This window comes from Topomyia yanbarensis, chromosome 3, assembly GCF_030247195.1.
Source record: "Topomyia yanbarensis strain Yona2022 chromosome 3, ASM3024719v1, whole genome shotgun sequence".
Classification (NCBI taxonomy): Eukaryota; Metazoa; Arthropoda; class Insecta; order Diptera; family Culicidae; genus Topomyia; species Topomyia yanbarensis.
In genome coordinates, this window is record NC_080672.1 from 381,002,734 (window position 1) to 381,029,136 (window position 26,403).

A 26,403-nucleotide genomic window follows, 5' to 3' on the forward strand; every position below is an offset into this window, starting at 1 on the left:
CATGTGGTGCAGGAGGATGTTCTTTAAATAATACCTCGGTTCTGAAGTCTATCTTCTTACCTCGCACAAAGCAGAAGCAAAAAAATCGCTACGCTATAGCAGGCTATAGGCACCAGTCAATCAAGCCAGCTTTTGTTCGATATCAGTGCGCAAACAAATTGTATCATTTCCCCTGGCTGCGGAGTGAAATGAGTTTGTCAAATAAAACAAAAGTGCCCGTGCTACGGGATAACACAATTTCGATCGATTTTAATAAAACTCGTGTTAGACCTACAGTTCAAGAAGCGGAACAATTAGTTAAAGTGAAAATGGAGCTTAATCTCGCTAAAGTTACGTACATTCAGCTACACCACGTTAAAAACTGTGTTTTGATTACGTTTAGAAGTTTAGCACAGGCAGACAACTTCATTGCAAAGAACAACATGCAACACGAGGTTGGATTTAATAACACCAGAATCAAGATCCCCGAGCATATGGAGAACGACATGGTGGACGTGCGTATCCATGATTTGGCCCCGCACACTAGGGAAGATTACATCAAACGAATCATGTCGCAATATGGAGAAGTAGAATCTATTACGAATGACACCTGGAGAAATTTTTTCACCGGCATTCCCAACGGCGTTCGTATTGTGAGGATGCGAGTGACTAAACCAATACCTTCTTACATGACTATCGAATGCAAAACACCGAAGGAAGCCGTGACCTATAAGCAAACAACGCTAATTAGATATCCCGGGCAGACCCCAACATGCCAATTCTGTAACCATACAGCCCACTACAGAAAAACATACGCCGAAGCAACTAGTCAAAACTCATCTACTACAGCCAACTCTAACAAGCAGCCACCGACACCCTCAGATAAACCAAAAACAACGATCCAATTAACCAATAATGCAGGTACAACGACCACGACAACCGCTCACAACAACTGGCATCGCCAATATAGAAGCAAATACCTATGAAGACGGATTTGCACCAGCGAGCCGTAAGAACAAGAAACAAATAAGAACCTCTGATCTTGAACAGCAAGAAAGCAGTAGCGATGATGACATAGACGGAAACGATAACGCAAGAGAAGGCAGACTGAATGACCCACCAAGCGGCTTCACCGCCAAGGAAAAGGATCTCAACACGCAGCTGCAAACAGAGTCAACAAGATCAGTCACACTCTTATTTTTTTTATTTTTACTTATTGTTAAAAAAAATAAAAGACCCACGGCTCAGTTGTGCTAACGCATTGAGCCGTTTCAAATAAATCTTTGGATTAAAAATAAATAGGGTAAAAGGGTATAATACGTCCCACCGGGGCAAAATGCCCCTCTTTGATTCCCAGGGTTTCTGAATTATCTAAGTAGTAAAAATGACTGATAACAGTATCGTTTCATGAAATCAACGTACTAAGTTAGTTTGGTATTTTTAATATGTTGCAAAACAACAATACACACAAAAGTTTCAAAAGAGCTATTTTGATGTAAGCTCCCACTTTTTCCAATAGCATTACTACACTGAAAACCATTCGATGAAGAAAATAACAAAACAATTTTTTTCTAAAATAACGAAAATAACAAAACAAAGTTTTCCTAATTAGTTGATTTCAACAGAAAAATGAAAAACATAACTAAAATTTCTCTTAATTTTACGAGATTCTCAAATAATAGTTATTGGAAATTATTATTGATTTTGATTCAAGACGCACATCATACGAAATGACAGCAAAGTACCCAAGATGCATACCTTACTGAAATACATCAAGGTAGCGACAGCAACTATGTTCATACACGCTGGGCATAACGGTTATGCACGTAGGTAGTTGTCTCAGCTTGGAAAGCTTGTTTTAGCCTGGACGCAACTACCTGAACCAGTACACAAAAAAACAGAAATTCAACTGACTTATTTTGGTTTTACCTAATTTTTCTTTAAAAACATTTCAATAAAGGGATGATTTTGATTGATATTTTTTCAATACATGTATACTGAAAGTTGAAAGTATTGTCGAAAATTGTCAAAATCATTCTATTTCGGATTTAGTCGATTATATAGTAAAATTTCAATTATTAACAAATGATGTGGAATAGGTATGAAGTTTTTTTTTGTAGCGCTGACTAAATAGAAAAAAAATTATACCTTTCCTCTAAAATTGAATACATCAATCAATTACCAACAATCCTTAAATACATTTGGCTATTTCGTCTCATTTAAGAGTGCAGTTTATAAAAAAGATACCATTATGAGAAACATAACTCTGTATCATAATTACGTGTGAATTACTGGCATATTTTAATACAATTTAATTCCACTTCTTCATCGGTCGATCGGTGAAACAAAATGTTTGAAATATCCTATGTTGTATTTTACGATGAAGCAGTTTAATTAAACAATGATATTAGTTGAATTCCAGTCGTTTGTGTCTTGGCTGAAAAGGTAGTGGAACGGCATATGCAATTGTGTCTGGACTAAAACAAGCGTTACAAGCTGAGATAAGCGTTTCAAGCTTTAGCTCAGGTAGGCTTTTAAGTTTTGTGCTAGGCTGAAACGTTCGTGTCCAGACTGAAACTGACAGCATCAAACCAACAGCGTTGGATTATTGCTTTCAACAAAAATTTAGTTCGCCCAAATATTAACTGGACGAAACCAAAAACTCAACTATTTTTTTAGTTGAAATTGTGATGAATCGGTTTTCCGTGAACCAATTAGAAACAGTTGGATTCGATAGAATTATTTCAAGTAGCTTACTAGAGTATTATAGTTACTATCTGAGTTTTTAGCTTGGCTTAAAACTATGTGTGCGTGTAGAATTATGCATGTATTCACAACAGCTCATAACCGGCCAAAACGCCCTACCCATTGTTGTGGTGCATACGCACCGATTGCTGTGGGGCATACCGTCCTCTTGTTGTGGGGCATATTACACTTTCTCCAGGGGCATTTTGCCCTGGGTGAAGGTAAAAACTAGAATTTGGGCATATTTGAAAAATGTTTAATAGTACTTGTATCAGGATGTTTTTAATAAAAAATGAAACGGGGACTAATATCTAACTAATATAACAATAAATTAGAGTAGTTAGTGAGAAGATCATAGTGTCGAATGGTGAAATATAGCTTTTTTGCTTAAGGGGGCGTATTAGACCTGTTTACCCTACTTCGATTCTAGATGTTCGCTGTGGCGCTAGTGGCAGACATGACTAAAATGTACCGGTAAGTCCTCCTCCATCCGGAAGATACACATCTCGCAAACATGGGTGGTGGTAAATCGAACGTTTTAGCACTTATAAATTGTGAAACGCGGTCTCAAGCGCGAACATATAAACGCTCGGTTCCACGCTACCATGAAATCTCTACGTCACCACAACTGAACAGTACACGCAATATCTCAATAAGAAACATGGCCAACTGTATTTGAGTTTAAATACTGTTTCACTGCGTTTTCCGTCTCATCTGCAATTGTAGTGAGTGATCCTGACAGGGGGCCTATCCGAGAATCCAGCTTGAAAGCTCCAGTTGGACCATTCTCAAAAAACATCTCTTGGTGAAAATATAGCGAAGTGCAACTTATTACTCGAACTACGTTTCGATTTCTGCAGTAATCGATATTTCCGTGGTTGCTGGACATCATCCGTGGTGACTCATGAACACAAGTAGTTTTCCTTTTTGAATTTAACTTATATCTTTGCGATCTAGTCGGCTACCATATACTGAAGAAACGAATTCGAAACGTTAAACATTGAATTTCATATAAGAAAAATTAAAAAAATTTAGAAAAATTATTAAGAAAGAAATATTCGAGAATAAAAAAACGAGGCGAAACGTATTAGACTAAAAATAAGTTTTACGTCACCAACTCAGTCCCAATCAGGCATACATTCGTCTCATAGAAATGTGCAGAAAAACCACTTACCCGCAATTCAAAACCATGTCAAGTGATGGAAGCTGAAGTGTAGTGTAGTTTATAGTCCAAGTCAACGTTGTGCCAGAGATGTGTCCTTTAATGATGGAATGCGTTCTTTCGTTGACTGTTTTTTGGCAACTAAATTCGCTACCAAAAATAGAGAATAGCACTGATTACGGTACATTGACCAAATGGATAGATAAACTGAAAAAATATCTCGATTGAAATCCAACAGCCGAGAAATGGAAACGTGCCTCATTTTCAAATATCAACATTCCTCTATGGTAGAAACCTATCGCGATCAGTAATCCATTCACACATTTAGAAACAAATTAGAAATAATCGCTCTCGATCGATCCCTCAATTTGTTTTCGAAGCCAGCAGCAATTCGCGTTTAGGTACATACATACTGTGATTCTGTACCGCAGCAGATGGAAATCTGCAAACGTAATATGCTCTCGCCTTCACGCGCTGCCGATGCAATAAACAGTCATACTGCGGAATGTCAGGTGAATGTGCCTAACGCGACGGGAAGGAAGAGGAATCCGCCGGGCTAGGGCTGCCATCACTACTGCATTGGTGGTGTAGGCACACTCCATGCAGAAGTGTGTTTTCAATGACCACCGAGATTCGAGTGGCATTTGCAGCGAATCGATTTTCAATCCATCCCGCAGTAACGGGTGGTAATTGATACAGTGCTGCTGCAGTTGTCGCATTTTAGCTGCACACTATTCGATGATATTGTCTTTCTGGATTGCATTTGTGCTTATGCGGGTAATGGAATGGTTATTTTCCTTTTCCTAGGAACAATGGAAAGTCTTTAAAAACGTGTTGGAAGCGATCGATTACCGTGCACACGTTGATTCACATATCGACCTTGCGTCTCCATTGCTGCATAATTTGGCAGAACCGCCCGCGCTAACTCAGTTTGTGTATGTGTGTTAGAATAAATAATAGTTTATTTATGTACAGGATTTTGTACGCTTTACGACCTTCAGTCTGTTTATGTGCAGTGCACACACAACACCTAACAGGGGGTGGGGGGAGATTGGGCTGGAAAAAAGTGTTTTGTTTGGCAAGGGCAGCAAAACTTGGCTGCCTCCGGGATTCTGCTGGTGTAGTGCGCTGAGATTTTGATCTGGCATGTGATATTGTAGGGGAACGCGGGGCAAGTCCGACACCTTAAGCGCAATAATTTTTCTAAAATTCCACAAAGTTCCTAAAATTATATATTCTGTGCATAATCCTTGTTTAGGTGGTTCTTAACAAAATATAATTTTTTCAGCGTTTCAAAAAATTGAATTCATTAAAAATTATTGGTTGCCAAAAAATGGAGAAAAATGTCATTTTAAAACGCTGCGGGTAAGACCGACACCCAAAAGGGGCAAGAGCGACTCCCTTTTGAACTTTCTTTTTGTCAAATTTTTTCCATTAAAAATGTATTGTGTATGTGTGATAAAGTGCAATTATGTGTATATGAGTATGTGTGATGCAAACGCATCCTTTCTGTAGTTTCATCGCGTAGCAAGAGGAAGAGCATTCGAATGCGTGGTCTTATGAATAAATAATGTTTAACGCTTGGTTTATATTATGATACGGGTTTTCTCAAGTAATTCTTTCGAGCTTAATTGCCACTTGTATAGCCATTCTTAGTAGGAAGAGCTGTTCTGTAAGCAGATTATATACGCTATTACTAGGACTCATTCACTTAAAAGTGACGCACGCTTCGTAGTAAGCTATCCGGTTCGTGTTGTGATTTTTCGGAACACTGTTGATCAACAATCCGACGGTCAATGAAATTTTTTCATCAATATTATTTCAAAATCTCATATTAGATTATACTTTTCGTTTCTTTTTGTAACATTATTATGAATCACGTTCAATTAATTTTGAATTTTTTTGGTCGGTTTGAGACAATACTGATAAATAAATGCAAAAAACATAGTTTCCATGTATTTCAATTATTAACATGACGTAATTATAGTATAATTGAACACAACAAATATACCCAGTCGTTTGTATCGAATCAAAAACGAACCCAATCAACTAAACACCGTGTCGGTCTTACCCCACCCAAAAACTGTCGGTCTTACCCCAACAGCGCCCATTTTTGTTAAATGCTCAATTAACAGTATTGAAATACTCAAACTTATCTTCAATACATACAAATAACGATATGGAGAGTAGAATAGAATGTGTGACAAAAAAACTGGTCATTTTCAAAGCTTTTGTGTTATTAAAACCTTAAAATGTATCAACTAAAAATAACATCCAAAAGCGCATCAACTTTGCTTTCGCTTGTTTTGTTTATTTTGTTGACGTTTATGAACCCATATGGCATCGATATGTATCGAAATGCCAAAAATAATCGTACTAATAATATCCTGTCATTATTGTTTGATTTAAAATTTGATGTCAGGGAAAAGTCGTGGGGTGTCGGGCTTACCCAGGGTGTCGGGCTTCCCCCCAGTTCCCCTACGAATCTACACCAAGAAATATTACTCCTCTGTATGAGTAGACTAGAGCAGCTCCGAAAACAAAGTTCCGGTGAGCAAAAAAAACATATTTTCGGCTTATGTATACACCACCGCAGCTAAACAAACGATCCTGTGTATATGAATGTATACACAAGTTTAAGTTTAACAAATATTGCCCGTAGGGTATTGCAGTGGTGGGCAGTTGATGAGCGAAAACATTGCTTGATGGAAGGTGGCAGATAACGAAAAACATTTGGGGAATGGAAATGCTGTGCGATGAGGTCGAGCAAAGAAGTGAACAATGCGCCTAGATTGCACACTGACCCGCTTTCGTTCGAGTTGGTGAGCAGTTTTTTTACATGACTGATTTACCAGGCTTCAATCTTAGGGTTATTCGTTTTCTTTTTGTTCGGATTATTTAGAAATATCTAATACTATAGGCGGAAGCAGGAAGTCAACTTCCAGTCGGGTTAGCCTATCATCTACATAGACTACATGTCAACAGTAATAAGATTTTAAGGACTGACACGTATTTGACATTCAATGCGTGAATTATATATTTAAAATGTTTCAGACCATCAGCCTATACAGCAACCACTTGTGCTGTTACCAAAATGGAATTGCTAAAAAATGCCATGGCGGTTATATTAAGTTTAAGGAATGATTATTACCTTAATAGTAATTTTTTCTGTGCCACCTTCTTTGTGAATTTCTTTCAAATTAACTAAAATATAATCAACTAAGAATAAACCAGTTTATTCGCAATTAGCAATATTCCTCGCGTCCACAAAACCTGTGGTTAAATTTACGATTTCATCGTCCACATTGAGCTGAAAAAGAAATAAGTGTCAATCACCTGCCCGATTTTTAGCTTCTCACAAATACCTCCGCAATGCAACCGTCGAAACCGCGCTCGATATCTGGACACCGATTCCAGACAGTGTGTCTATCCTGCCCACCCAGATACAGCGAGTAACCGTAATCGCTGGTGGATAACAGATCGCCGAAAATACTTTTCAAACTTTCGGGTTCGTCATTGACGGCGAAGAACACAAACTCATTTCGGTATCCAAAGTTAACCCTGTACGGTACTGCTTTCTCCAACAGTACGGTTGATTTCAGGCTGTTTACCCGTATATCCAGATCCATGGAAAATCTCAGTTCCAGCCGACCATCTGCGATGACCAGAGCCAGGAAGTTGCTGATGCCTCGGTTTTCGCCGATCAAATAAGCCAGCATGCTGCGCTCGACGGAATGCGGAGTGAAGCTGAACTGCATGGAGAAATCCTTTCCCAGGTTTAGTCTACGAGGAAAGAGTGATAACAGGTACACTGCTGGTCAATAAAATAGGTGTGAGACAAAAATACATGAAATTTTGAGTTTTCTCTAAAAATATTTTTATATTCAAATATTTTATAGTTAGGCACAGTCGTAAATATGAAAAAGAACACTTTTATTTGTAAATTAAATGTTATGCTTTATCGTAACTCTTTCTTCTCCATGAAATTCAAAAAAGTACCTGGTCAATGAAATAGGTGTATTGTAATCCATTACATTAAAATTTTTCAAATCCAATGATTTTAAGACTTCAACATTTTTAACAACTAGTAACCTGTGTAAGCTCCCTTATTCAACCAAATTTTATCCATTTGTCTTGGCATTGAGTCATTTAAACGCTGATAAGTTTCCGTTCGTATAGGATAGCATTCCTTTTAAGCTGCTTCCCTCAAACGATCATTATTTGTGAAATTTCGATCGAATAACTTCTTTTTAAGTACATTCCGTACATTTTCCACGGGATTGATGACAGGAGATTGGCATGGTCCGATATTATAGTCACTTTATTATCCCGAAATCATTCCTTTACATACTTCGATGTGTGTTTTTGGTCAATATCTTGCTGAAACTGTCATGTAAAGGCACGTTATCTTTGGCATAGGACTGCATGACATCCTTTAGGATGTCCATCCTTTAGCCTTGCATTCGAATCTTGCCATTATAGTGGCGTTGCGAAGAATAGGACCTGCGCCATTCTACGAAAAGCAAGCCCCAAACCTCATTGTTCTCGCCTCCGTGCTTTACCATATTTTGCGTGTGTCGTAGATCAAACTGTTTGCACTTTGGACGTTTAACGTTTCGTTGTGCATCGGAGGAAAACAGGTTTACCTTTGATTCGTCCCTCCGAAGTATATGTCGCCATTTTTTGATTCGTTCTGAACAAGGCCCATTAACGCTGTTAAAAAGCAAATTGCATTTTTCTTCAAAGGCTTTGGCTTCGAAATAGTGGAACCTTCTTAGCAATTCTTTCTGGAAGATTGGGGTTTACGGCCTACAGCAAACTGTTCTCGGACCTACCACTTTTCCAATTTGTGCTGAATTGGTCTTGGATGACGCGAATGGGTCAGATTTTGCTAAAATTACAATACGATGATCAGCTGCTGCAGATGTTTTCTTAGGTTTTTTGCGTGTTCCCCTTTTTTCAAAGGTTTTACGGCATTTGTAACAAAGTTTTCGGAATGCCGCAGTGTATTCGCGATTTATTTATACGTCTTATCTTCTTGAACAATTTTTTTTAGCAAAACTCGTTCCACTTGAGTACAGTGAGATGCTCGACCCATTCTATAACAAATCTTTGACTGATTCAACATTTAAATACATTTATTAACACGCAGAATTCAAACTTCCTCAAATAAAACGTATAATGGAATTATGTAAAATAATAACACGTTAATATATTTCACACACCTATTATATTGACCACACGAAAAAGCCTGCGGTAGTCTTGTTTTGCATCTTGACAAAGATTGCAAATATAATCAGCGCCAACAACCCACTAGTAACTTGACAGATCCCAAGGCTTCTGTGTGCGGTAGGTGTGATTGAGACTGCTGCAACTTGGTATGCGTAATTGAGAGATAAACAAAATAATCTATCACACACCTATTTTATTGGCCAGCAGTGTATGATGAAGTGATAAGAATTTCATAAGAATAAAAGTGCAAGCGTGAATACAATTCGCTTTATGGTATTTTTTTTTCTTTCTGTTTCAACAGACGCGACGTCTTTTCATTCTTATGTCGATTTTCATGGAAAAAACCAGGGCAGTTGATTGCACTGGTGTTGCATGTTCGAACAGAAGAGCAGACTACTGAATGAGTTCCACTTTCGGGCAAAAGTGCAACGGCAGCATAATCAACTGCCCTGGTGTTTTTCACTGATAAAAGACATTAGAATACTTTGATCAAGTGAGGGTCATGATGAAACGCGAACTTCGGAAGACCAAAGTAGTGGTAAATGGTGAAATCAAAACTATGGGGCACAATTTTCGAAGAAGCCAATTTCTATTGGCCTATTTTGGAGCCCTAAAAATAATTTAACTGTTGAGTTACTTAGTACTTTGGAATGGTAGTCCGTATTTCTATAACCTCATATGGACTACCATTCCAAAGTATTGTCTTGTATTGACCAGTTTGGATGTTAGCAAAACTTCAATGGTTCTTTTCACGAAGAAGCGAATAACAACCGGGGTTCGTCCCTTGTAGTTATTTCATTCTGACCTACTGTGTGCAGATCAAGTCAAATACGTTGGCGTTATATTGGATTCCAAACTCAATTGGTCTGCTCATATTGAGTTCAGACTCAAGAAAGCGTGCATGGCCTTCGGGCAGTGCAGACGAACTTTTGGAAAGACCTGGGGTTTCAAACCTAAATACATCTATTTGATTTACACGACAATTGTACGTCCAATACTGTCATACGGATGCCTTATGTGGTGGCAGAGGGGAGAGGTGATGACAGTCCAGTCAAAGCTAAACCATCTGCAAAGAATGGCGCTCATGGCGTTGACTGGTTCTTTCACCACGATTCCAACTGCTGCTCTTAAGGCACTTCTAAATATTAAACTGTTACACATACATCTCAAACAAGAAGCACTATCATGTGCATACAGACTGCAGGTTACTGGGCTTTGAAACAGTAACCATGTTGATCTTGCTGCCAGTCATACGCGATTGTGGTCACAAATGGTTACATGGAGGGAAAGATATTCTTCTATGCTATATTTTATTAGTATGAAGATATTCTTGCTCCTAGCGATATTACACTCTCATGTAGTTTTCCCTACAGGACATTCCATGTGAAGATTCCCTCTCGAGAGGAGTGGTTGTCTGGCTATATGGAAAGACAACAACAAACGCAATTGGTCTGTTACACTGGCGGTTCTCTGATAGAAGGACGTGCTGGTGCTGGTGTCTACTGTCGTGAAATGAGATTGGAACAATCTCACTCACTAGGTAGATACTGTACTGTATTCCAAGCAGAAATCTTTGCGATTATGTGCGGGATACAATCGGCCCTTCCCTGAGTTTGTCCGGCAGAGCTATAAACTTCTGCTCCGATAGTCAGCCTGCAATCAAAGCCCTTAGCTCAGACAAATCCCGGTCCAAGCTAGTGATCGCGTGCCGAACCCAAATCGAAGAACTAAGCATTGTCAACGCTATCTACCTTGTCTGGGTGCCCGGACGTTGCGGTATTACTGGAAATGAATGGGCTGACGATTTGGCCAGGGCAGGTTCAGCGATTGACTTCGGTGGTCCTGAGCCCGTGCTGCCAATTTCGACAAGTTGGATAAGGGAAAAAATTTGGTCTTGGGCTTTGTCCGAGCACTGCAATTATTGGAGAAATCTACAAACGTGTCGCCAAACAGAGGCGTTTCTAGAACAACCGTGCCCAGTGATGTCGAAAAATCTCCTACATTTTTCGAAGCTCCACTGCGGCATGTTGACCAGGGCTTTAACCGGCCACTGCAAACTCAATTACCACATGGCAATTATTCAGTGCGATGAGTCCTTTTCATGTGATCTTTGTGAATCCGACTATGGAACCTCATATCATCTGATATTCAACTGTCCAGCAGTAGCGCAATTGCGATTTCTAGTCTTCGCCCGTCCTTATATAGGCGAAACCATGTTTGGACGACTGAGACTCAGAGACATACCAAAGTTTCTTATCCAATATGGTAAAGAGCTTTAAGCTTATTCGCAGGCAAGTTGAACTACCTGTGAGTTAAACTTATCTGTTGTTTATTTTTGTTTTTGTGCTGTTATTTTTCCCACCCTTCCAATTTTACTTCCCCACCCTCCTTGTCCTTTCCTTCAGGAAATGATGAAAACACACGGCAAGGCACAAATCCCCGACTACATAAGCGGAACGTGCCATTTAAGCCAATATATTCTGATTCCTGATTATTTCGATTTTCATGGGAAAAACCAGGGCAGTTGATTGCACTAGTGTTGCATTTTCGAACGGAAGAGCAGACAACTGAACGAGTTTCATTCCCACTTTCGCGCACAAGTGCAACGGCAGCATAATCATCTGCCCTGGTGTTTTTCACTGATATTAAGGGAATGTAGTCTAGGTTGGGACGGGTTTGCTTAGAGGCTGATATCTTGTTTCCATGACAATATTTTTTTGGCTTGTAATACACTATTTTGTAGATATATTATGTGGCTTAATGTCTGCGAATGGAAGAAGTTTACTTGCAATTTTAAATAAGACTCAGGATCAATTTTCTACATGACGGCAAAATGGCCAAAAAAACAACTTAATCCACCTAGCAGTGGGATGAGACATTTTTTACGCATATCACTGTTGGATCATTCATTAGTTTGAAGAACTCGTTCATAAGTTTGCAGTTTCTAGTCCTGCACGAATAAAACCTCGAATAAACTGAATAATTTATATAAAATCAATAAAACGAACAAAATAAAAGATAAAGCAAAAATGCAAAACAATAGGTCTTCAAATTCATAAAATGAGTACAATAATTAATATAAATCAAATTAATAAATTACATCAATCAAATTAGATCAAATGAATCAAATGAATTAAAATGAATCAAATGAATCAAATGAATCAAATGAATCAAATGAATCAAATGAATAAAATGAATCAAATGAATCAAATGAATCAAATGAATCAAATGAATCAAATGAATCAAATGAATCAAATGAATCAAATGAATCAAATGAATCAAATGAATCAAATGAATCAAATGAATTAAAATGAATCAAATGAATTAAAATGAATCAAATGAATTAAAATGAATCAAATGCATCAAATGAATCAAATGAATCAAATGCATCAAATGAATCAAATGAATCAAATGAATCAAATGAATCAAATGAATCAAATGAATCAAATGAATCAAATGAATCAAATGAATCAAATGAATCAAATGAATCAAATGAATCAAATGAATCAAATGAATCAAATGAATCAAATGAATCAAATGAATCAAATGAATCAAATGAATCAAATGAATCAAATGAATCAAATGAATCAAATGAATCAAATGAATCAAATGAATAAAATGAATAAAATGAATCAAATGAATCAAATGAATCAAATGAATCAAATGAATCAAATGAATCAAATGAATCAAATGAATCAAATGAATCAAATGAATCAAATGAATCAAATGAATCAAATGAATCAAATGAATCAAATGAATCAAATGAATCAAATGAATCAAATGAATCAAATGAATCAAATGAATCAAATGAATCAAATGAATCAAATGAATCAAATGAATCAAATGAATCAAATGAATCAAATGAATCAAATGAATCAAATGAATCAAATGAATCAAATGAATAAAATGAATAAAATGAATCAAATGAATCAAATGAATCAAATGAATCAAATGAATCAAATGAATCAAATGAATCAAATGAATCAAATGAATCAAATGAATCAAATGAATCAAATGAATCAAATGAATCAAATGAATCAAATGAATGAATAGGATGAAATGAGTAAATTATTGGAATGGAACGTTCAATTTGTTGTGGAATTCAAAGTTGTCTTTTTGGTCACATATCTCGAAAAAAAAATTTGTGCTGTAGGCGTAGATACGCGCAATTCGAAATAGTAAAGTGAGACAATGTCACATGTGCTTTCAAACTCTTTAAACAGAGAGCGACAGAGAGAGAATGCGATTCGTAAATGGGGCAGGTAGATATTTCACAGTTTTCTTCTGCATTGCAGTATATAGTGTGAAGCTATGCTATGTCGATATAGCACAAAAGCCGTTCGATTGATTATAATCCAGTCTCGTTCCAGTCATCCTTATAGCTTGCATATTATTTCATTCGGAATTTTCGTTCAGCAAATATGGATAAATGAGTCCTATACCAACCAATACTATGAAAAATAAATGATTCAAATTTTCAGGATAAGTATTTAGTTTGTTAGAAACGCAAGTGGTCATTGAAATTGTCACTGGATATAAAATCTGCTTTTGATGGATGGACATGCTTAAAATTTCAAGTATGAATTTTCTGCGAATAAATATGTTTCTAGTTACATTGGTCATGAAATGGGTACATTTGTTGCTGCACAGTAATGTGTATTGCAAAAATGTTGTCAAATCAAACGTGTAATGAATTACCCAATGCTACTACTAATTATGACTGCCATTGAAAGATCAATTGAATTGTACTCAGTATAGAGCAAAAATGGATAACGATAAGTTAGAAGAAACATTGTACTTGGATCGCCCATCGAGAGTGGGAGACTTCTTTTCCCGGATCTAATTAGTGGATATTTTTGGGCTTTGATCCATTATTCATCATAATAGTTCATTCCAATACAATGAATATATATTTTGAATATCATCACAAAAATGGTGTTCTTACTTTTCACACGACATGTTTGATCATGTCTCATTCAAAATTCCATAGAGATACGAAGATTTTAAATAACGCACGTGGAATGTCTCTTTCAGAGGCGACGCGTCGGTACGTTCAACCTGTTCACTGAACAGGTAGGAACAATCAGACGACCCAAAACCACTTTTGAGTAAACATTACAGCAGTAGCACGCAAACAATTTTTAATGAAAGTAATAATCTCAAAACTTTGAAGTGCAATAATTTGATCTGAACGATAAATCAACCTAGCGTCTCCAGCGAGTAGAATTCAGCAATTTTCTGTTTTCCTATGACCGGTTCAACCAGAAACATGCACGCATCTCGTACTCTCACCGCATGCTCTGGAGGGTGCAACTGCATGAGCGACGGCTGGAATAGCAGAGCGAGTGCTATGGGCGAGGCTCTTTCTATTCTCTTTTGCACCGGTTCAAATCAAATATTGAACCAGCGCACATTGCTGCGATGTACATTTGGGCGTTGGAACTGTGTGCAAAATAGAGTGCTTTAAAATTTTCGAACACCTTGCGCCGTACGTTCATAGCTGTTGGCCGAACGCTTTTTTTGGGAAGCCAAACAAGATGTTTCTGCCCCTGGGGCATACTAGTTACAAGCGCGTATGTATTTGGTTGGTTCAACCATAATAAAGAACCGTCTACTTTTGAGTCAAAGAAATCGTTTGATCTTTGCATTTACATGCTGAAAATATGTCTACTGAACGTGTAAAACAGACAAACTTAAATCAGGGTTTGTTCTAATCATGGACGCGTGGATGTTAAATGCCTGTTTCCTACGATAATTTGCAAAGAAAATAAGTTTTCTGGATTTAATGAATTGCATGTGGAACATTCAAATTTCTATCAAATTTGAAAGAATTAAGGTATTTTCTTAAACCGGTTGACAAATGTTTCAATCTATCTTAAACAGAAGGACGAATTATTAATCTTTTTGTACATGCTTGTATTGCTTATGTTTCTATTAAGAAATCTTTTTCAATTCTAATTAAGTGACAACCTTTTCGGATATGTTATATATTTTTTGTTCTTTTTCTACGGTAAATTAAGCATTCTACAAGAAGTTTGTTGGACAATTCACTGGTGGGATTTGACAACAAATTTGTTCTGATAAGCTCCAGCGAAATTTTCTGTCAACGAATATTTTTCATTGGTCCTATTCGTTAGATGTTGCATGAAATCGAAAACAAAAGAATCAGCTGAACAGATACGTCTCACAGAGACGATTGTGACTTTTAAGGGTCTCGGTGGTATATTGAACAGGTTGACGGTGGAACCACGCGTCGCCTCTGGTCTCTTTTCAAAATTTTCATTTCAAACATCCCTATTACACAGTGAAGTTTAATATTTCCCTGAGATAGGCATGAATTTCATTAATTATAGTGTATATAAAAGCACTGATAGAACTGAATTAAATTGGAATCGATTTAGTTTGATTTTTGGTCTCCTGCCTACCCAAAACTCAACGTTTCGGAAGGATACGCCATTTATCTTGAGGGTGTGAATATAGTTATAGTTTTCTCATGATACAAACATTTTGCAAATTTTCTCAGGGCTCGAAATATTTTTTTACCAAGTAGGATGAAATGTTAAACTTGTTATCACAAGTGGCTCTCTTCTACACTAACATGCAAAAACTATTTACAGGGTAACGGCAGACAAAAAATAGTTTTGTCTTCTCAAACTTCCTCAATTACATCGCACACGTGGTTGGACATTAATAAATATTTCAGATTACCAGAAGATCTTATCACACAACTTTGAAATGGATAAAGAACATGAACACGAAGGAAGAAAGAGACAAAGAGAGAATGAGAGAGAGACTGAGAGTGAGTGATAGAAAAAGTAAAAGAGAGAGAGAGAGAGTGAGATAGTGATAGAGAGGGGTGGCGTATGAGAAATGGCAAATGATGGTTAGTGCCATAACCATATATTGATAGGCATATTATGCGATATGTTTATTCATTTACACCCTTATTATAAATAACGCAACTAGCAATTTTTGCGCCATCACCTGTACAACTTGCAAAAGAAAGCCAAATTTTAGCTAGAATTTTTAGATTCAAAAATACAGTTGCTCTCGGTGATTTCAAGAGTATAATTATATGAGAAATCTTTTATCTCACTACTGGGCAGATTACTTGATGATCTATGAATTAATATACCCTACAACATCCACCTCACAGTTGAACACAACGACTAATCCAAGGGATAAATACATGAACTCTAGAAAAAATTTCACTATGAAGACAACTCACACATTAGTTTGTCCATGAAGAAAACTTATGTATTAATTTTTAAGAAATAGTTTATATATTATTAAGGTAATTCACAAAATGTTTTCAGAATCGAATTCCTTGAATCACGTAGATGTATTTCCATACCCGGATATTCAAAATCGGTTTAGTTTACCCCCTATAACACCAGTAAAGCAATACTATGTATGTATCGGTCTCATGTTTAGTTAGTGAAAATTGGTAAGCAAAGAACAAAAATACAAAATGTTTAATATCTCCGCCGCTCATTAATGGATTTTGAGAATCTATAGCTTGATTGAAAGGTATTTGTAGCTTTCTATTTCAATCTAATTTGCTTGATGTGATCACTTCTTTCGAAAGTTATTTGTTAAAAACCTGTCGTGTTTTGACAAAATCACCCATATCTCAGAAAGCATACAACATATCAACATAGTGTCAAATGGCAACGTTGGACCTTTCATTTGAAACTAGTTTTATAAAGATCGGTTCAGCCATTGCTGAGATAATTACATGACAATTTGTATATACATACATACACACATACTCACATACAGACATTGTCTCAATTTGTCGAGCTGAGTCGATTGGCATATGAAACTCGGCCCTCCGGGCCTCGGAAAAAGTTTTCAAAGTTTCAGCGAATCCTATACATTTCTTTTGTAAGAAATGTAAAAAAGTGTCGTATAGGTTGGGGCACTTCAAACAATTTAAATAATTAAAGGCAATTTAAACTTTAATGCATTATATTTATATTTTGGTTAATATTTTTTTGTTAATTGGTATTTTAGAATAAGAATAAGTAACTGAAAGACTTATTTACTTCCATTTGACAAAGTTAATCTGACTCACAGTTTTTACATGTAAAACTTGTACGCAACCTTGTACGCATGCGTAATTGTATGGTGTCCAAACCTATTCGACACGCTTGTCCCAACCAATTTTTCGAAGAAAAAAATCCAATGAAGCAAACGCAAAACCCTGAGCGTAAATAACATTTTAGTTACTTCTTAACACTTTAAAATTATTTACGTTGAAATTTCGATGAAAAAGATTCAATTTAAGATGGCGCAAAAATCAGCACAACAAAAGATTTTTCGCTCGTTTTTTGACACTGCTTAGTGCAGCTGTGACAATAATGAACTATAACTTCAACATGGTATAAAAAGTGAGCTACGATCGAGTCTAGTATGTGCTAAAAATAACAGATGACAACACTGCATAGGAACGAAAATATCGAGCTGTCCCAACCTATTGGCGATTTGCGGCAAAACCAAAATTAGTCATGCGACACCTATGATTCAGCTCATGAACTGGTAAAGTGATACAGTTTGCTTTTTTTCACCCGCAAGTGAGTCGTAGCTTACAACAAAAACTTCATTTTCATCTCGGAAAAAGCTTACCACTGCCAAAATATGAATGAAACGAGTAAGAAATTTAGTTTTATTTGCAATTATTCTGAAATTACAGCCATTTGCAACTATTTGGCTCATACATTTCTTCGAAATGTATTCGGGGTATTATTGTGGTTATCAAAAATCGTTCCATAAATATAGTTCCAACTTGAAACCGAGACCCAATCAGTACCAATGTCAAACTCCTTCATATTTTGGACTACGTAGGAGATTCAGTGAAGACTATCAGAGAGAAGGATCGGCTGTGTATGATACAAAGCTGACACTTTCCTATTAACCAGATATATTCTTTCCTCGCGTGATCCGGAGAGTTGCATGAATTTACACCATCTCATGAAGGTTTAGCTTAACTTAGGAGGAACTGGAAATGATGTTGCGGCGACTACGATGCTCAACAAATTACATTTTGGAACAGCACACATATAGCTCTGCGAATAATATTAGAAACCACTATGTTTTACAACCTTTTCGCAAGATGTTTACTCATCATCTTATAAAATGATGGTTTTCCATCATTTTCATAAACAATTATCAACAAATTGATCGGTGATTTGGTGTTTAAAAGTTATTTTTTACCAATGTTGACAGAAAATATATGCACTATGACAGAACAGAATCAAATCAGCAACACTTTGCTTCCAGCGCTATCTGTGAGCGGTTTCAACGTAGAATCGCCAATAAAGCGTCCCAACCTATACGACAATCCCTTATTATTTCGTAACCACATGTTGTCTTCAACTAGAGAAACTCTATTCCGATAATCATTCGCAATATATGAAGGAATCTCATTTCAAAGATATGAGATAAGTCGTAAGTAAAATCGCGAAATCGGTTTTCCTATATGTTGTGATATATTAAGCCGTATCAGGCACGTGCGCAGAAAATGCTCATGGGGAGGGTTTTGAATTTTCTACGTTTCTCATAAAAGAAAGGTTAAACTTTGAAGATTTTTATGAAACCTGGAAGGTCGAGTATTGTGTATCAATCGACTCAGCTCAACAAATAGGATGAAAATGTTTATTATCGAGAAGGAATGGAATTGGTTAGTGGTAGTGTCTGATTGGTTTGAAGTAGTTAATCCTACCGACTAAACTTAAACCTCTTGCATCTTGCCATCCTCATCTATCCGGGGCCACCATTACACCGTAAAACATTGTTCCTAAAATCGTGAATAAAGTACTATGAATTCTGGAACATTCGCGTTTTACGTTACGAAAACCGGACTATGAACGAAAATTATGTGTTTTATAATTATGTTCAATTTCGCTTCAGTAACGCCCTCATAACGTTTTTATTAGTGGAAATTGTTTGTTAGTGTTTTGTGAAATTCAGTAACGGTTGCCTTGTCATTGCCAAATTGATTTTCTGTACGAGAACTAATTCACAACTTTATGATCATTAATCTTAGTTGACTCATAATGTTATTCATAGATAGTTCGCAAAATCAAAACATTGTCAATATTTTTTCGTGCTCTATTTCACGAAACTCGGTATTTTATTCATGAATCCATTCAATCCTCGTGATCTAATACATGATACCTAATACATTAGACACGACTTACCATTCGTGCTCCTGAAATAGTTCACAAAATCATGAAATATTATTCATGTATTCGTGAACTCGTTCATGATTCTTAGTATAATAGTCACGACTGACCGTGCGTACCCGTGAAATAAATCCCAAAATTTTAAAATGTTATTCATGTCGTGAACTGGTTTATGTTATCTAGTTGAATAGTCACAAGTTACAATTCGTGCTTATGAAATAGTTCACAAAGCCATCAAATATTATTCATGTAATCGTGAACAGGTTCATGATTCCTAATATATTAGCCACGATCCAGTATCCGTGCTCGTGAAATAGTTCCCAAGTTCATTACATATTATTCATTTCTTCGTGAACTGATTCATGATTTCTAGTAATTTACGATGTATTTTGCATGAAGATATCCCTAATCATATTCAATTTCATGTAACATGGTAAATAAATTTTCACATAATTTGGAGTATTAGTCGTGGAATCATTCTTGTTCCGTGCGTGTTTTCATGAAATAGCTAGCGACCAAGAATGGGTACTAGCTGTAGATACAAAAAAAACCATTATGACTATTACCGTGATTCATTTGATGTGGTTCAGTATGATGTCTGGATAGAAAACGAAAACTGCGCTGAGCGCGGCAAATCGTGTTCTTGATGTAGTTTACGGAACAAGATCCCGCGCACCAATCACACTTTTATGATCCAATTCACCTGGTCACGTTACTCCGTGCAAAAAACCGATAGTAACCAAAAAATAGCAGATCGCGATAAGACGAAGAGAAATTACGAATACCACCATGAAACTGTTGATATCATGTCACATTACTTCTGGTGTCAAATTAGAAAATAAACTCTAGAATAAAATATCACGATAAGATGAACAGAAATTACAAAAATCGTTACTGAGGTCCTGAAATCATAAACATAGATCACACAACTCGTGACAAAAATGTCAAAACTCGTCACTAAGATCCTGAAATCATAAACACAAACATGAATCCCTACTCGTGACTAAAATATCACGACAACATGAACAGAAATTTAGAATAGCATGACCAAGTTCCTGCAATCATGGACATAAATCACATTACTCGTGATTGAAATATTCAAAATCGTGACTAGAATACTGAAATTATGAACATGAATCACTTTACTCATGATTGAAATATCACGATAACGTGAATGGAAATTACGAAAATCGAGCATAAGATCCTGAAATTATGAACATAGATCCCGCTACTCTGACATAATAATCGGATAGTAAACTCATGAATAAAATAACACGTTAACGTGATAAAAAATTACAAAAATCGGAGATTAACTGCTGAAATCATAAAAATCGCTTGACTGTCGGCTGTGTATGAATGTATAAATTATGAACAAGACTTATAACAAAAACTAAACATGTCTAGCGAACAACAGTAACCCAACCAAACATTCGAATGTAACGCCATGTATACAGTCGGGGCGAACTAGTTTTGTAGAAACACAGAAAGTTCATGGATACGAGATCTATTATTCATAATTTCAGAAACTTGGTCAGGGTATTCGTAAATCGTTCAGTTCAATTTTTGAACGGATTTTTGCATTTCTCCTATAGGAAGGTTATGCAATCACTCCGAACATCGTCAACCCATTCACGAGAATTTTTTTTGGACAAATAATAGTTTTCTGTATTTTGACAGGAGCGTAGTTAGAGTTTTGCATTGAGGGGTAGCCCCCCCTCCTCCCACATAAATCACACACCACCCTTCCCCAAACCCCACTTCCCTATCAAGTCCCCTCTCTTGAAGCCATCTGCCGAATAAAATTTCCTAGTGCCTTCAGTATAAATTCTTCTCCGGAACCCCCAAACCCTCCTCGTGGATCCGTCACTGGCTTCAAGTGTTTTAGCGTCGATACGTAAAATATCAAGTTCGTTGCTGTCGATCCATTGTATGTATGTGCAAGTCGTACTGAATATGTATAGACATGTTCTCCATTATATTAAACATAACCAGCCATGGAATCGTAGTTTGGACAAATGACAACATAACTTACATCCCTTTCCAGCCACCTTCGTGGGGTTTCTTCCTTGGTTTTCAACGACTTGTTTCTAGAGAGACTGAACTCGAATAATACTGTTCGCTGTATAATTTCATCCATGAACAGGAAGTTAACAAATTTTTGAATGTAATTCAAAACCCTCATAGGATGGGTTTGAACCCCTAAAACCCTCCCCTTGCGCACGGGCCTGAGCCGTATCTAACTTTTTGAAGTCATTGTGATAAATATCGAAGACATACATATGTTTATGTTGCTAACTGACTATTCCCACACATTGGAACGAGCACAATAACTTTAATAAGTTGTTAATCCGACATTGATCGAAGTAAAATACGATCAAATGTGAGCAAAAATACGATTTTTAATAATCTATATATTTGTAGCTATATGAATAAGTTGGTAGTGTTCTACGACCAACTCCGATCGAACACGATTTAACTAGAACATCAAAGCCATTTTGAATGAAAGGCGTGTTCAGATCATGTTTTAGTAATATGCGATTACAAATCAATTTCTGCAGACTAAAATCGACAGTCATAACGATTTTGACTCTTTGTAGACATATTTACGAGTCTTTTTATTTATGTTGATGGTTTGTAGGGTTAACACAGAAAGGGACCCACGATACTGCATACGTGACTAGCGTATTTTTATCATGCAGGTCATTCAGTGCTCAGCACGGAGAAACACCTCAACTTGAGGACTCCTGTTTTCAGTCGCCTCTTACGACATTAGAGCAGGAACTGAGTGGATCAATTCTTGGTCGATATACTTCAACCCACCGGAGGCCACATGGCCTCTAGGTTTGCTTAATTCGGAGAATGATTATAGACTGTTATCATCCTCCTAGTGAACCACAGCCACATCTGTTGTTAGTCGCATCTAAAATACTTCGAGAAATTTCAGCCCGGCGGATGCCACATGGCTCCATCAATCGTTGCATATGAAGTGAAATATAAACCCCTTCCCATGGTTGATAAATGACGTATAGATGTGGAACGCTACTATTCCCTCGAAAAAGGTCAAAACTAGGGACCGAAACGTCGGGCAGTATATGTACAATACCCGTTAAATTTTTAAAAACCGAGAAACCGAACAAATCTTTACTTACTGGTTAATGATACAAAAATGAATGATCCAACAGTGGTGATTGGTTTTTCGCCTGCCAGTATACAACCTATCGTTTTCCCAAAGGAAAAAATTAAATAACCAATTTGCGAATAAGGGTACACGACCTAACTTTGAAAAGTTGGATTTTAATATTTCGTGTTCCAATCGCCAGTAACTGACACTAATTTTCTGTTAGTTAGACGATGTATCAAAACTAACACCAAATTGGCGTCAGTTAGACATCAAATCAAAACGGCCCACACAACATGTGTGAACCTGAACATAGCAACTAGCTGGTACCGAGTAATTTCCCGGCTAGTCAAGCACAGAAGCTCTGGGTCGATGACGAGTATAGGGAAACGAACTGTTTTTTGGCACGAGAGCCAAACGCCTGCGAGTTTGTAACCTGTCTTTTTTCCCGAAGGAAAAAATTGGATTAACCAATTTGCGCATACGGACACAAGACCTAACTGACTGAAAAGTTGGATTTTGATGTCTCGTGTTCCACTCGTTGGTGTCAGTTACTGACGAGTGGAACACGAAACATTACTTGTTCGAATTAGAAAAAAATATATTGGGTGTACTAACCTGTACTGTGCGAATCCGGATGAATCGAACGAAATCCCCTTACTACCTAAATGGTACTCCCGCTCACACCGTTTTCCTGATCTGTTAGCCGGACAGAAACATTTGAATCCGGTTTCAAAATCATCACAAAATCCCTCATTGCATGTTTGAACATCGCAACTTTCCCCTCTATGAGTACAGTACTTTCCTACGAATCCGTTGTTACAAAGACATTCCAATCCATCGCTGTCACTCGTCTCTATGCAGACTCCTCCATTCGCGCATGGGCTATTCGAACATGGGTAGCACTGGGTCACCTGCTGAATATCTATCGGCTCTTTCCAGAGATCGATCAGGTGATCATTGAGAACCATCGTACTGATACAGCCAGTAAAACCGGTGCTGTTTTTTCCTGGAGCTCCTCCCAGGTACACCCTCTCTTCATCGCAATTTGAAGTGTACATACTCTCACGGAACAATGCGAGCAATCGGTTATCCAACGAAAAGTAACCGCGATCCCGCAAATTACTGATTTGAATAGTGTGCCACTGACCCGAACGAACGAAATGATCCTCACTGGACAGTTTCCGAATGGTTCCTCTGCTGGTTCGAAACTGAAATACCACTCTATTATTGACTAGCGTTAGCGTGGAAATTTGTTCTCCACAAGCAATTTTTGTGAATATTATCCCATCGCTTTTCTCCGCTTTGAACGAAACCTTTAGATTAAAATAATCGAGCTTGAACGAAAGCAGAAACTTCATGAACGAAGACTGGTTATTGTTAACAAACCGTGGAACCACACCGGTTACGGCTAACGTTCTGTTATCCGTGGATTCTCTATCCCGTGAACGCACCCTGCAGAAATATCTTCCCGAATGGCGAGCGTCGAGATGCCTCAGAGTGAGAATGTCGTGAATGGAATCATTGGCGAATCCAAGTTCAGAGGAGATATCTACAATCTGATTGTATTCGTTCCTGCGGAACCATCGAATTGAGTAAATATGATCGTCGGGTTCGTGACGACAGAGTAGCGACACACTGGAGTCTCGGTCAACAGTGATCACTACGCTGTGATGCTGTAGACATTCTGGGCGAACAGGGTCCACCGGTGAGCCTTCCGGGATGATTTGTTGTCGCTCTGTGGTAGTGATTTCAGCTGGGTTCGTTGGTATGGAATTCTCCGTTTCGAAACGGGTTAAAACTGATTCATTTGATTTAGCAGCTGGAAATAGAGAACTATCTTGTAACAATAATAAATTCACCAGATTTTCCTACATAGTCAAAGCTAAAACCGGAATAATAATTATTCTTTAATCTACTATTTTAGAGTGAGGTTAAATGGAAATTAATCTTCCTAATAATTGGTCGGTATTAAGTCAGACCGGACTAAGTGACATTGTGTTAATTACGAAAAAAAACGAGTTTAAAGTTTGAATCGCAGCATCTCTTACATTATATTTTGAAATGAATTTTTGCCATAATTCTTGCTGATTGCAACATATTTTAAATCTGGTAAAAGTCGAATTTAGCTGAAGAAATTCTTTATCCAGTGCTATCTTTATCTCATTTTTTTAAGATTTAGCGATTTAATCCGTTCTGACTTAACACCGACCAATTATCAAGTGACGCAAGGTGCTCGCTAATTGTATTTTGATTCTTGACATTTCACATGTCGTTGTTACACTCATTCAGTCATCGACATAATAAATCTTTTTTGCGTTGTACTATTAAAACGTATGAAAAGATAGTGTTATAACACTCATGTTCGAGTGAGTGTAATAAACCATGATGTCAAAACCCAAAATGCCATTAAGCTCAGTTGTTATCAAAAAAAATAATATATAATCAATCACCTCTAGTCTGGTTTAATCCTTTCTCGTGGTCCTTCAATTGCTGCCGGATCCAATTGGCATAATATTGCACATTTACGAAACCCGCATAGCTGTATAAATCGCACAAATTCGTCCCACTACGAGTGGCCGAGAACGAAACCACTCCCCGCAGGTACCAGCCGCCGTTTTGGTACACATACATCCCTCCACCACTATCACCATTGCACACACTTGTCCCTGTAACGATCGATTAATCAATGCAAAAATAGGCCACTCGGGTAAAATATAAAAACAAAAATCGGTGTCACCAAAAACAATCGTACACTCGCAGAATTTTACCATTCAGTGCACCAGCGCAGTACATCCCATTGTGGATCAACCGGCCAAACAGATCCGGATTGCTTTCGACACAATCCGTGTAGCGAACAATAGGCATCTGGGCTGTCATTAGGACATTCGAAACGGCATCCGCTTCCGTGAAACCCCAGCCGACGACCGTCCCCGAATAACCAGCCAAGTGTTCGATCCAAGCTGGTTCACTGAAGCCGACACTGATTGGGTAAATGAAATCACCCAGCTCGACCCGATTGGCCAATAGCAGCAGTGCTACATCGTGTTTGTGATTCGTCAGTGCGAACAGTGGATAGACCTTGGCCGCCGCCAGCTTGTACTCACGGGTGCTATTTTCGAGCCTGTCTAGCGAATGTAATCCCAAACTCACACGCAACAATCGCAGATTGAATCTGCTTTCCGTTTCCGGATTGAATACGCAGTGGGCCGCCGTCAGGACGAACCATTCGCTTATCAACGTACAACCGCAGATGTAATCGTTGCCGTAGAACAGAGCTCCGTGCCAGGGCCACTGGCCCTCGGAGGCAGCATCTCCATATCCGATTCGAGCTTCGAATTTCGAACCGCACACCGAATCCCGATAAATCTTGGACGGCACGATTGTGATGTTACTGGGATTTTCTGCCACTGCCAACACGATTAATGTGAAACCGAATAGAAAAACAAAAATGCGACTAGCTGCGAGAGACATGACTCTGAACACAACTCGTGACGACTAATGCTCCGGTGATTTTGTGAATGGTGCCTGCTGATAACCTTGGACAGATAGTGTTTTGAAGCGATATTTATGGTTGTGTTTCTGGCGAGTCTCATTTTAATAGACATAGACGAATTCCAACCAAGGCAATGAATAGCACACTGTTGGGTGAACACATCTCTTCCTGTGAATTCTTGGCTCATGAATCCTCTTAGTCGAAGCTTGATTGCAAGCATAAGCGTTTTGCTCGATTGTCTAAAATAACTGTCTAGGGTAAGGAAACTCGGCATACCGAACATGAATATTTTTAAATGGCGTAGCCAGGAATTCGGCTATGGGGTGGGATTTAGTGGTATTACAGCAATGATTTAACAGTACATGTAAACATGAAGCAAATCTAAAGCATATATTTAGAATCGTTCTTAACTCCGTTAACCCATTGTTTTCTAACACATGAAGTTTAGTTTTAATGAATGTTTACATTAAAATTACACTTCGAA

At 37.6% G+C, this 26,403-nt stretch overlaps 2 protein-coding genes across 5 annotated transcripts in view; one reads left to right on the forward strand and one right to left on the reverse strand.

Moving 5' to 3' along the window:
- The window catches only part of LOC131689068 (uncharacterized), a 492,270-nt gene that overhangs the window by 59,138 nt on the left and 406,729 nt on the right, over positions 1-26,403 (forward strand). The window lies entirely within an intron of this gene.
- On the reverse strand, positions 6,906-25,944 carry LOC131689067 (basement membrane-specific heparan sulfate proteoglycan core protein-like). Its single transcript, XM_058973850.1, has 5 exons — positions 25,195-25,944; positions 24,877-25,092; positions 23,042-24,245; positions 7,252-7,669; positions 6,906-7,196 (listed from the first exon to the last, which is right to left on the reverse strand). Exons 1-5 carry the CDS (start codon positions 25,895-25,897, stop codon positions 7,122-7,124), a joined length of 2,616 nt encoding a protein of 871 aa, XP_058829833.1. The 5' UTR covers positions 25,898-25,944; the 3' UTR covers positions 6,906-7,121.

What these genes read in the sequence shown, in the direction of transcription:
- LOC131689067 (XM_058973850.1), bottom strand. Translation starts at nt 25,897, where the DNA reads ATGTCTCTCGCAGCTAGTCGCATTTTTGTTTTTCTATTCGGTTTCACA. An exon ending in CTGCGCTGGTGCACTGAATG is followed by an intron (nt 25,093 to 25,194) that starts GTAAAATTCTGC and finishes CGATCGTTACAG; the next exon opens with GGACAAGTGTGTGCAATGGT. An exon ending in TCGACGGTTGCATTGCGGAG is followed by an intron (nt 7,197 to 7,251) that starts GTATTTGTGAGA and finishes TTTCTTTTTCAG; the next exon opens with CTCAATGTGGACGATGAAAT.